Source organism: Siphateles boraxobius, unplaced genomic scaffold, assembly GCF_051911475.1.
Source record: "Siphateles boraxobius isolate OS27281-9 unplaced genomic scaffold, OSU_SipBor_1 13, whole genome shotgun sequence".
Classification (NCBI taxonomy): Eukaryota; Metazoa; Chordata; class Actinopteri; order Cypriniformes; family Leuciscidae; genus Siphateles; species Siphateles boraxobius.
The window spans coordinates 18,729,620-18,740,849 of NW_027508733.1; the positions used below are offsets into that span (position 1 = coordinate 18,729,620).

The window sequence follows — 11,230 nt, forward strand, 5'->3', positions numbered from 1 at the left end:
AAATAACAGCTTGGAACAATTTTTAAAAAAATTACATTTGTATAAGTAAATCTGACCATTAATTTAAAAAAATGAGTCCGTAGTAACTTGGCAAGCTACATTTTAGCACTTGTCGTGACTGACAAGCTGTCAGTAGGCTAATAATTCTTACATCTATAGGAAACAATAAAATCAAACTAGAATGATGTAAATATCATATATTTATCATAATATCATATAATATATTTAATTATATGCAAATTATATGCAATTATTATAGCAACAAGTGCAATTTTGTGTGCTGAGTATATTTTATTATACTTATTATATTATTTATTATTTATTATACAGATCTATTGACGTGAACTTCTTTTCTCCTCCTCTTCTGTGTCCTTGTCGCCTGCACACAGCGCATCACCTTATAATGACTGTTGATTTCAGAAACCTCTGTGTTTACTTCCGTATTATTCCGTGCTGCATATTATCTTTGTTATTGTTCTTTTGACGTGACCCATGAAATCAGAATAAAATTTTAATAAAGATATTCAAAGCAGTTAGGATCACAAAGTTACTATTACTATACCATTATATAAACTCATATATTCTATAACATCCTTCTTATTTTCTATAATAAACAGGGTAAAAAAAGTGAATTCACGTGTAATATAGTACGCTAATATTTCCACGCTCTCTATCCATTCAAAAACACTCCGCAAGCAAGTGATCCGGTTCATCTCTTCTGATTGGTCGAGCGTCCTCTCAAGTGGATTCCTATTGGCTGAGCCACCCTGCTGCAGCGCCCCGCCATTGGAACCTGGAAACAGCGCCACAATTTATTTTCGAGTTGTTGCGTTTGTTGAATGCGTTCGTTTTGTATCTCATTGTTTATTGACGACAACTGGCATTTCTCCGTTTTCTGACACGTTAAACGAGTTCAATTATTAACTCAGTGGTCATTACACTCGTCTTGGCGCGGTTAATACCGCTCGAAGGGCTGGAAGGACCGTTTTAACACATTCGTGGTCCATATTCACGCTCACACCCTGCAGGATTTGCAGCGTCGCGATTAAAACACGACGAAGACATGAGCAAAGCGTTCAAACAGCCCAAAGGTAAGACATTAAATACCCTGCATCAGTTATAATAAGTTTTAACTGGTATTTATCGAGTTTTAACCGTTTCTAGTAGTATTGTAATGTTAGCATGTAAGCTAAGTCTCCCAACCTGCCATATCAAAACATCCTATCTGAGTAGCGTAATGTTATCTAATATATTTTGAAAGCGCACTCTTCAGACAAAAGCATCGGTGCATGATCAGATTCAATTCAGCTTCAGTTCATTTTAAGAGGCTGTTTTCCCCACAGAATGAATCGTGTACATGTGGATTTTAAAGGGTTGCCAGCCCACATATTGGAGAACAGTGTTAGAACAGAAACCCTTCAAAACCTCAGGTAACTACTTAATCTTTCTCATGAATCACACCCAAACCACTATTTTTAAAACGTTGTTATTGTTCAATAATAGTAATGATTTTTGCATGCTTTTAAGGTCATCGGACAATGTCCTCAATCCACTGACATTCCCAACATCTAAAGTCTCTCTCTGGGATCCATCTCCCAGTGGCGATGTTGTCAGTCTGCATTTCTCATATTACAGGTGAGTCTTTCTGTCATCTATATTTGTACGTTTATGGGTGAACCATATTTTCATATTTTACACTATCAACGTCATGTGATTAATTACTGGGGGAAAAAACACGATCTTGGTTAATTTTCATTGTAGTAGGGATGATTATAGCAAATTGTATTTTTCATTTAGCCTTATTTTGATGTATATCGCTGTTAATTTTAAAATCATAATAAATTAAATACATTGTTGGCCATTTCTTTGCAGTCAAAGTTGATTTTACTACAATTTATAAACTATCATAGTTTCATTCATTAATATTTTTATACTTTTGTCTTTTTTCTGTAACGCAACACCTTACAATAAGGTTCCATTTGTTAACACAAATCTTAGTTTTTTTTAATCTTAGTTAATTTCAACATTATTAAAAACAAGAGTTCTATCTGTAAATATTATTTAATGGATGTGAGTAGACGTGAACTAACAACGAATAGTTGTATTGTTATTAACTAATGTTAACAAAGATTTAAAAATACGTAACAGATGAAGTGCTCAAAGTTAGTTAGCACATTAACTGGTGTCAACTTATTGTAAAGTGTCACCGTTTTTTTCTATTCTTTTATTTTTCTATTCCAATTGAACTTTAAATTTGTTTTTATTTCACACTTAGTTGTAGTCAATTTAGTTCTTCAGCTTTTAACTTCAAAAATTAGAAATAACTGAAATAGTTGTTCATTGAATATTTTTTATTTCAGCATTTGCAATTACTGAAGATGACTTTTAATAGAGTATTTTGTAAAACACTTTTGGAATCATTTCATGATTTTTATGTTATCGCACTGTAAAAAATTATATGATCAGTAAGTTATGAGAACAAATGTTTTTACATTGCTTTAATTCATCAAAATAAGTTAAGCAATTTTCAGCTTAATGTTGATTGTACTAAAAAAAATGAAGGCAGCAACTTTTTTTTTACATTGCAATAACATTTGGTGTCTTTCAGGAATCCAAGACTGTTGCTAGTGGAAAAAGCCTTACGTTTAGCTCACCGGCATGCTAGACAGAGCAACAAGCCTCAGTTTTTCTGTTTCCTGCTTGGGACGCTGGCAGTAGACGGTGGTTAGTATATAGTGGACATTTTACAATGATTCATATTTCGATATGTTTTAGTGACTAGATCTTATTTTCCAAGACGAGGAAGGTGTGACGATAACCCTGGATCGTTTTGATCCGGGCAGAGAGCAGACGGGATGTCCTGGGAAAGCACCAACTGCCCTGCTCCCTGGAGACATCCTTGTGCCATGTGTATTTGAAGGCCAGCATGCTACTAGCAGTACTGTGCACTCAGGGGAGGATTTGAACATCTCATTTAAGGTAACTGATCTGAGAATTGCTGACAGGGCATGTTTAGGATCGAATGGCTGGGGCGCTTTCCTCTTGTTGCTATGGCAACTTATTGAGACATAATAGTAGTCAGCTTCACCCTGTAACCTGTCAGTAACAGCTGCCCTGATTGTGACACAGTGTTCCTTAGAGACAGGTGATTATAATGTGTGTTGCACTGCATCCATCTGCCGTGGTTTCTTAATGTTCTTCTTAATTTAACCTGGATGTGCTATTAATATGAGACCAATTTTAATATTCACTTCAAGTTCAAAAGTTTGAGGTCAATTTTTTTTTTAAACTAATACTTTTATTCAGCAAAAATTTCTTAAATTAATGGCAGAAAAAGTGTCCAATAAATGCTTTTCTTTTGAATAATAAGAAATATTTCTTGAGCAGCAAGTCGGGATGTTTGAATGATTTCTGAATAATCATGTCACACTGAAGACTGGAGTAATGATGCTGAAAATTCAGCTTTGCCAGCACATAAATTAATTACATTTTTAAAATATATTCAAAAGAAAATGGTTATTTAAATTGTAATATTTCACAATATTACCGTTTTACTTAATTTGATTAAATAAAAGCAGCTTTGGAGAATATAAGGCTATGTTCAGACTGCAGGCAAAAGTGGTCCAAAACCCTACTGATGTGGGCCACTTACATATGTGCTCCTAAATCCGCTATAGGTCTGATGTTTTGCAATGCAACCTCGAGTCTGAACATTGAGGAAAGACTGTACAAGAAAAACGTTGCTCTTTTCTCCTCCTCGTCTTTGTCCTTGTCGCCTGCACACAAATTCGCTGGCATCCGCAGCGCATCACCGTGTTAATGAATGTTGATTTCAGTAACCTCTGTGTTTGCTTGCGTATTATTCCGTGCTGCACATCATCTTTATTATTGTTCTTTTGCGCATGCTGGTCAGTGCAGGATTGTGACCTGTTCAGACTCAAATCTGATATTGGCCACATTTAAATGTAGGGTAGGCAATTTCAGAGGGGCTAGCAATAGCAAGCTAGCTTTGAAAGCATAAGATCCCACCCTTCCTCTAAAGCCACGTCTTCTTCATAACACATAAACACACATTAGGCCTGTCGCGATAATTAAATAACCGTCTGATCGCGATTGTTTGATCTAACCGCCATTGTTTCAGACAACCGTGTTTATTGGACTCTTTTATAGGCTTACGGCACAAGGGGGAGTCGTGGACCAAAAGAAATAAACAATCACTAATTAGGTTTAATTTATAAAATTACTGTGCAGATTTTTTCAAGAATGACTTTTTGCTGCTGATTTATACACTCACTAAGTTTAATAATTTTGTCATAGCTATTGAATACATTTATTTAATATTTAAAGGTGTTAACTGTAATCTTACACTGCAAAATAACTTGCAAAGGATTCAATTCATCACAATTATTCAATGAATGAAGCACACAAAAAATGTATGACAAAGCCCTAAAACAGACAATTAATCGCCAAAGCCCTAAAACTGGCAACTAATCGGCATAATAGCAATTATCTTTTAGACAATTAATCGGCAGCTAAATTTCATAATCGTGACAGGCCTAACGCACATAGCAGAGTCTGCAAAGCTTCACGAGACGAGAAACGGCATTAAATTACCTTATATCTCAAAGCACACAACATTGCAATAATAATAATGAATGTAAACAATTTACAGAGCTCTTCATTTTATTCATTCATGAATTTCTTCATTCATTTCGGCGTTGATTAGTGTTGACATAGAAACGCATACATTTGGTCTGAAGAGCTCCGGGTAGAACGTCACGGGTTGGCATCACGTAATTACGGATACGACATGACGTGAACGCAGCATAACTTCATTGTTTTGGTTTAGGAGGAACTGTAAAAGGTGGCTGCTGTTTGTTTGTGGCACTCTGTGACTGTCTGTCTATAACTCTGCATAGCTTTACGTAACACGCTGATGGCGTGTGATGTCTGCGTGGATGTATGGAAATACATCTGTTGACAGGCAGGCAAGACGTAAATTTTTTGGTCCTGAGACTTCCACAGAAGATATATGTACATGTTTTAATAATTAGACCACTTATATATTATTGATTGCTATCAGGATGTGAAGAGAGTTTTAACCAGTTTAACAAACTGTTTATAAAATTTTGGAGAAATTAAAAAAAATTATCAAAGTGTAAAAAAATAACAGTGTTTATAAAATTGTTTTGCCTACCCTACCTTTTAAAAAAATATGAACAGCCAAACAAAAAACTGGATCTGAGCAATAAATCAGAATTGAGCACTAAGGCTTATAGTGTAAACATAGCTGTAACGAGGTGAGATGTTGTGGGAAGGAGGTGGCGGGAACTGCCGAACTTTTAATCAAATAAATAAACAAATACAAAACGAAAGTAAATACGGCAGCCCCTTACGGTCGACTGCCGCCACACATAATAAAACAAAACATCAAATAAAATAGTCCTCGTTTAATTCTTTAACTTCAAATAAAACAAACCAGGGGTAAACTAAATGGTTATTTCCTTCCAGCATTTTTGTTGTTCATCTTGTATGTACATTTCGATTAAATGGTCCATTAATGCTTGCTTTCATTTCTCTTTCTAGATGCTTCAACATTTCTGCTGCAGTAAAGAGATGCTGGAGTTGTCCAAACTCCTCACCTTGAGAGCTCGTCTCAGCTGCTCCGAGAACATGGACAGACTCACCTTTGACCTGTCCTGGGCGGCTGTCACACTTGCCTGCACGCTAGATGCCGTCCCTGTCCGGGCAGTGCCCGTCATTCCTACTGCACTGGCCAGGAACCTCAGCAGCCCAGCAGGTGTGACCCAAAATAGCAAGAAACGTGGGTAAGGAAGCACTTCTCTTTTCTTATATGGCCATGTATCCTCCTCTGAATCTTTTTGTGTTTTAAAATGTGACATTCTGTCTCAGGTTTCTAACTATGGATCAGACCAGGAAACTTCTCCTCGTACTTGAATCCGATCCGAAGGCTTACACTTTCCCATTAGTAGGAATGTAAGTACTTTAAGTGTTTAGAAATGGTGACTGTCTTGCTGTCTTTATTCAGCCTGTTGGAAGGTATAATAATCCAGCCCTATTAATTACATGCTTGGAGTCCCACAAGATGTTCAGAGTAGGTGTGTAACAGTTGTTCTCCTGTGGCAGATGGTTGAGTGGCGTTACACACATCCATAATCCTCTGGTGTGGGCGTGGTGTCTGAGGTACCTGCACAGCTCCACCCTCCAAGACAAGTGAGTGTCCCATCCATCTGCTCTTTTGCTAATAAGTCAATTAGCTCCAAGAAGGGCTCAAATATAAAGACAACATGAAATTAAAATGTATATGTGTATGTTGTTCTGATAAAAAATATTTTCCTAATCTTTCATTTATAAAAGCTTTCTCTGCAACTGAAATTAATATTCTGATTTTGTAACCATTAAATATTAAATAAATAATTATAAAACATTTATTTATTTTTATCCTGAAAAATTCCTGTTCATGTCTACATCTGATGGCTTTCCAGAGTGATGTCAGAGGGAGGCGCTTTCCTGGTGGTCCTGTATTCTCTGACTCACCGGGATCCGGAGTTCTACCAGTGTAAGCCATGTGTCGGGCAGGAGCAAATGAGCTTTCAGCTGCTCACCAACACAGAGTCGTTCTCACTTTACAAGGTTAGTCTGTCTATGCCTTTGTACTCTACAAATTAAATCTGAATATGCCAAGGTCTATAGAAAACATTTTTCCTCTTTTCATGCAACCTGTACTGATAATGTGTAATCTGATTATGAAATAAATTTGTAATATTTCTTAAGCAATTGTGTTTTTCCAATTGATTTTTGTTTCTTGTATTGTACATATTGTACTAATTGGTTTTTAGGGTTGCTTTAATTATTAAAGTTTTTAAACGTACTACATATTTTACCAACACAGAATGTAGAGCCTTCAGAAGGACGGCCTCTACAATTTGAGCTTAGTGCTGAGAACCAAAATCAGGAAACTGTGCTGTTTGAGGAAGTGCTCTCACAGACTGTGTTAACAGGGTACAGTCTTTTTATTTATAAAATATTTCAACTTTTATTTAATTGAGATTTATTTTTGGCTGTTTAGTGTATCTGACAGAATACAGTATTTTTTAAAGCAAGAAGAAATATCACACACAATATCTGCTTTGTCTTATCAGGATGACTGTTGCAGCATCTTCAGTTGCTCCTCAAAATAAATTGTCTATCAGTGATCATGACTCAGGTGTAGAAGATGAAGACCTCTCTCCTCGGCCTTCTCCAAACCCTCATCCTGTCAGTCAGCAGGTTTGTTAACTTGTGGCCTTTCACACCTAATATACCTCTATATTCAGGATGGATTACCATTAGCTGGTTCAAATATTTTTTTATTTCTTCAGACTAGGCGTGTTCATCCTTCAGTTCCAGAACTCTCTATGGTATTAGATGGCAGTTTTTTGGATGCGAGTTTTGTTAAAACGCAAGACTCAACTCCTGTTCCTCATAGCCTATCAAATTTTCAGCGGAGAACAATTAGTCCTGCCCACCAGGGCCCCTCAGTGTTGAGACCTCCAGAACAGGGTAGTGTCCCTGGACCACCTCCTATACGAAGACCACTAACTTCTGTCCTCTCTCAGCCGAAAAACAAACTACATCCTTATCCAGGACAACAAACACCACAACCCAATGCAAATAGAAAATCGCTGCCCTCAATAAGATCAAGAGAGGCCTCGTCAGCATCATCCATATCATCGTCTTCATCTTCTTCCTCGACAAAGAACGCTGCTTCGCCCAATGGCTCTTTTCATCAACAAAGGCACCGTTCTTTGCAAGGTGTTCCGACCAAACCCCAATCAGTTTTTTCCGGACCTCCAACGTCGGGTCACTGCAGTACCAGAAAGAGTTCATTAATGCCTAGCCAGACCCCCATCCCTCTTCCGTCCCAACACAGACTCTTCCATAGCACTCCAGCCACCAACCCTTGCAGCTGCTGCACCAACCAACCCACCCATGTTCCCATGTATCAAAACAACTGGCAAGGGCCACCAGTGTATCCCACTGTTGTGAACAACCCTTGTGGTTTTCATTGCGGCGCTGAGAGTGTCCCACCTAGGGATCACTGCCTCTCACCTTTTCGGCAATCTTTGGGTTGTCGCATATCTCCGACTAAAAATCCTGATTGCCATCCTGCTGTTCCAGTTCACTACTCTCCATCACCCAGTCCATGTTTCCCCACAGTTAACCCCAACAAAGGTTCTGTTGATGAGCAAGTCCCTTCCTGTCAAGCCCAGTGCTGCCAAGTCCAGGACACCCCTGTGGGTCTGCTTCCTGCTGATGCGTACAGGATGCTCATGGATCAAGAGCGTCAGTTGAAGCTACTTCAACTCCAGGTTTGTATAAGTTTAACTGTTTTTGCATTGACCTGTCATCGTTGGTTGTTAACAGACTTTCCTCAACAGATTCAAAAACTCCTTGAGTCTCAGAGCAAGACGACAACAGTATCATCTAGCGAACATCCTCAGCAGGAAAGAGCCAATCAGAAGGCAACATCTCCACCTAAACTAACAGGTGTCAGTGTCGCTGTAGGAACAGGTACTATGACGGAAGGTTGTTGTATGTATTATCAGTTCCTTTCAATGTCATGAAGTTCTTGTCTATTGTTTGTTATTTAGGGGCGAGTTTGTTTTGGACCCCTCCCCAAGAGGTCCCCACACATAAGACCTCAAGTCTGGATTGGCAAACCGAGATGGAGCCAAAGTCTGAAGGTCAAAACAACAGTACAGTCACCTCCAGACTCGGATCTGAAAATGCATTTCATAAATCTGAAGAGCAGAGTCCAGGATCTCTACATCCAACATCTCCACAACATGAGTAATGAGTAATTTTTTTTTTTTACATTTACACATTTTGCAGACGCTTTTATCCAAAGCGACTTACATTGCATTTCAAGGTACACATTTACATTCTTATCAATTCTTGCTTTCCCTGGGAACAGATCCCATGAACGCCAACGCTCTACTGTTTGAACTACAGGAAAGCTAAATTCTAAATTTATTAGGAAAGCTAATAAACAATTTTACCAATTTTTAACCTCTTGAAGTCCATTATACTTGGTTTGTAGAAGGCTATGTTTTTGTTTTTCAGGCAGTGTTTAATGTTTATTGTGACTTTATTTGTCTTATGCAGCATGTCGTCTGGTTTTGGAGCCCATTCGTTTTCCAGTCCAGTATTGGGAGAGAGTGCTAGCATGTATTATCCCTCACAGTTACAGAGCCAAAATTTGTCTCAAAATGGAGAAATGGACGACCCAAGATTTTACCAAGAACTACTGGTATGCCCCCATTTTTATGTTTTAGTTGCAATTTTCACATGTTTCATTTTAGATTGACACAGTATTAATGTTTTTAATTCCTGCTCCAGGGTCAGGTGCAAAGTCGTCTGCAAGGCTCCACGGTTGTGGTTGAAAAGGTAGAGCAAGACCAACAGAGCGTCTCAAACAGACAAAGTCTGTCCCCTGTAGGTCGTCAGTCAAGAAAATCACAGACAACATCCATAGCCCAAACTCAAAAGGATAAGCACAGATCTAGTCCACCAGATCAGGACCGTGTCTTAAGTGCAACGTTAAGACAACTCCAACAGTTTGGGGTGAACGTAGACTCTTCCCAAGCAAAGATGACACGTGCAACTGTCGAGAGTGCCAGGTAATGACATAGTCTGACAGATTGTTTAATCAAAGCATTGTTAAAAGTTGTTTCTAACACATTTTTCTCTTCAGTACCCTCGCTTGCATAAACCCTGATGCAGTGATTTCAAGACTAGCTCTTTCTGAACCAGTGGGGACCAGCATTTGGGGACCAAGCGGCAGCGTAGACCTCAGCCTGGAGGCTAACGCTATTGCACTTAAGTACCTAAGCGACTCGCAACTGTCAAGACTCTCATTGGGCGGTCAGTCCTCCAGGCCACATCCAGATCCTGGCGCAATTCTCCTGAGAAGACCTTCTGCTGAAAGGAGCAGTGTTGGACTCAGTATACTGTCCCCCAGCAATATGTCTCTAGCTACCTGTAAGTACATGAAGAAATACGGACTGATTGAAGGAGAAAACAGTAGTGAGGAAGAGCAAGAGGACGCTGTTATGGTAGACTCCGCTCTCGGGTGTTCCGTACAGCATGAAACGTCCAAGAACGTGAGCGTTAGGCAAGACCGCGAAGAACAAAGTGCTGTGGTTCTCAAAAACATTACAAACAAGGCAGTCACCAATCTCCATATGACTCCTGTTGACTCTCAAGAGCAGTTAATTCGAGACTTGCGGCCCAAAATGCAGCTGCTTATGCGTGGCGGGAAGAACCTGGAGAAGGAGAATGACTCAAAAAATGTCCTGCATCAACGTAGGTCCTCGCTAACTGAAAACCAGAGGACACAGGAAGTCACAGAGCCTCAGGGGTCAGTGGGAAATTTCCTGGATCTGAGTAGGTTACGGCAACTGCCCAAGCTCTTCTAAAATGTACCATTTTTTAAATGGTCACCGAATTGTTTCTGCTTCTGAAAGGGATTCAAGGGATGTCTTTCTGTTTTAATGCAATCCTCAAAAATGTGTCTTTCATTGTTTGTTTACATATTATAACAATATTTTATTTTTAAAAGTGTACAGACCCTTTTCAGTAAATGATTTTAAGTATGTTTTATTTCCGTAAATTGTTTCTGTAAATGTGAAAACTTGAAGGATTTTTACATTTACCTGATGACTCCTTATGTGTCATGTAAAGTGCCATGTATGAAGTGACTTACTCCAGGCAGTATTGTTTCATTTTCCCTTTACTAATTTTAAACTTTTTTAAAATCTTCAGCTGATTTACCTAAAGTCTGAAAATTTCAGAGGGAGAACTTTTTTTGTTGCCTTTTGTGTTCTGTGTGTTCTTTTTAAATGACTTTATGTACATGTATCTGTCTCTTAATTAAATTACGTATTCTTTTATATAACTTCATTTTGTGGGTTTTATCTGACCATCACAACTTTGTTCACATATCCTGATAGATCAGGAAAAACACATCTCAGTCAACTAATCAGTAGGTAAATGTTTAGCAAAAACACCTGGCAACAAAACCGCATAGATTTACATAAAAATATCTAGGGGCCAGAATGGAGGCTCTTTTGATTTGTGCGGGTGAGTTACCACTGAAGATGGTTTCTACATCCAGAACATACTAGAAACTGCATAGCAAAGTACTAAACACCATTTCACGGTGGTG

General features: G+C 38.5%; 1 protein-coding gene across 2 annotated transcripts; it reads left to right on the forward strand.

Annotated features, from left to right (window-relative positions):
• Nucleotides 1–777: 777 nt before the first annotated feature.
• On the forward strand, nucleotides 778–10,960 carry stil (STIL centriolar assembly protein). Of its 2 annotated transcripts, XM_077226277.1 has the most exons (17): nucleotides 778–1,091; nucleotides 1,344–1,430; nucleotides 1,528–1,635; nucleotides 2,609–2,724; nucleotides 2,798–2,979; nucleotides 5,587–5,828; nucleotides 5,914–5,997; nucleotides 6,148–6,234; nucleotides 6,507–6,654; nucleotides 6,914–7,023; nucleotides 7,164–7,290; nucleotides 7,383–8,372; nucleotides 8,442–8,574; nucleotides 8,655–8,853; nucleotides 9,169–9,313; nucleotides 9,403–9,683; nucleotides 9,758–10,960. In XM_077226277.1, the coding sequence occupies exons 2-17, from the start codon at nucleotides 1,345–1,347 to the stop codon at nucleotides 10,479–10,481; spliced, it is 3,762 nt and encodes a 1,253-aa protein (XP_077082392.1). In that variant the 5' UTR covers nucleotides 778–1,091; nucleotide 1,344; the 3' UTR covers nucleotides 10,482–10,960. The 2 variants fall into 2 exon arrangements, with proteins under 2 accessions (XP_077082392.1, XP_077082394.1); XM_077226279.1 differs by lacking the exons at nucleotides 778–1,091; nucleotides 1,344–1,430; nucleotides 1,528–1,635; nucleotides 2,609–2,724; nucleotides 2,798–2,979 and having other exon boundaries at nucleotides 5,709–5,824.
• The last annotated feature ends 270 nt before the right edge of the window (nucleotides 10,961–11,230 follow it).

Bases quoted from the DNA above. Each gene is read 5' to 3' on its own strand.
- stil (XM_077226277.1), top strand. From the start codon at position 1,345: ATGAATCGTGTACATGTGGATTTTAAAGGGTTGCCAGCCCACATATTG. The intron at 1,431-1,527 runs GTAACTACTTAA...CATGCTTTTAAG, and splicing joins GAAACCCTTCAAAACCTCAG to GTCATCGGACAATGTCCTCA. The intron at 8,373-8,441 runs GTTTGTATAAGT...TTTCCTCAACAG, and splicing joins TGAAGCTACTTCAACTCCAG to ATTCAAAAACTCCTTGAGTC.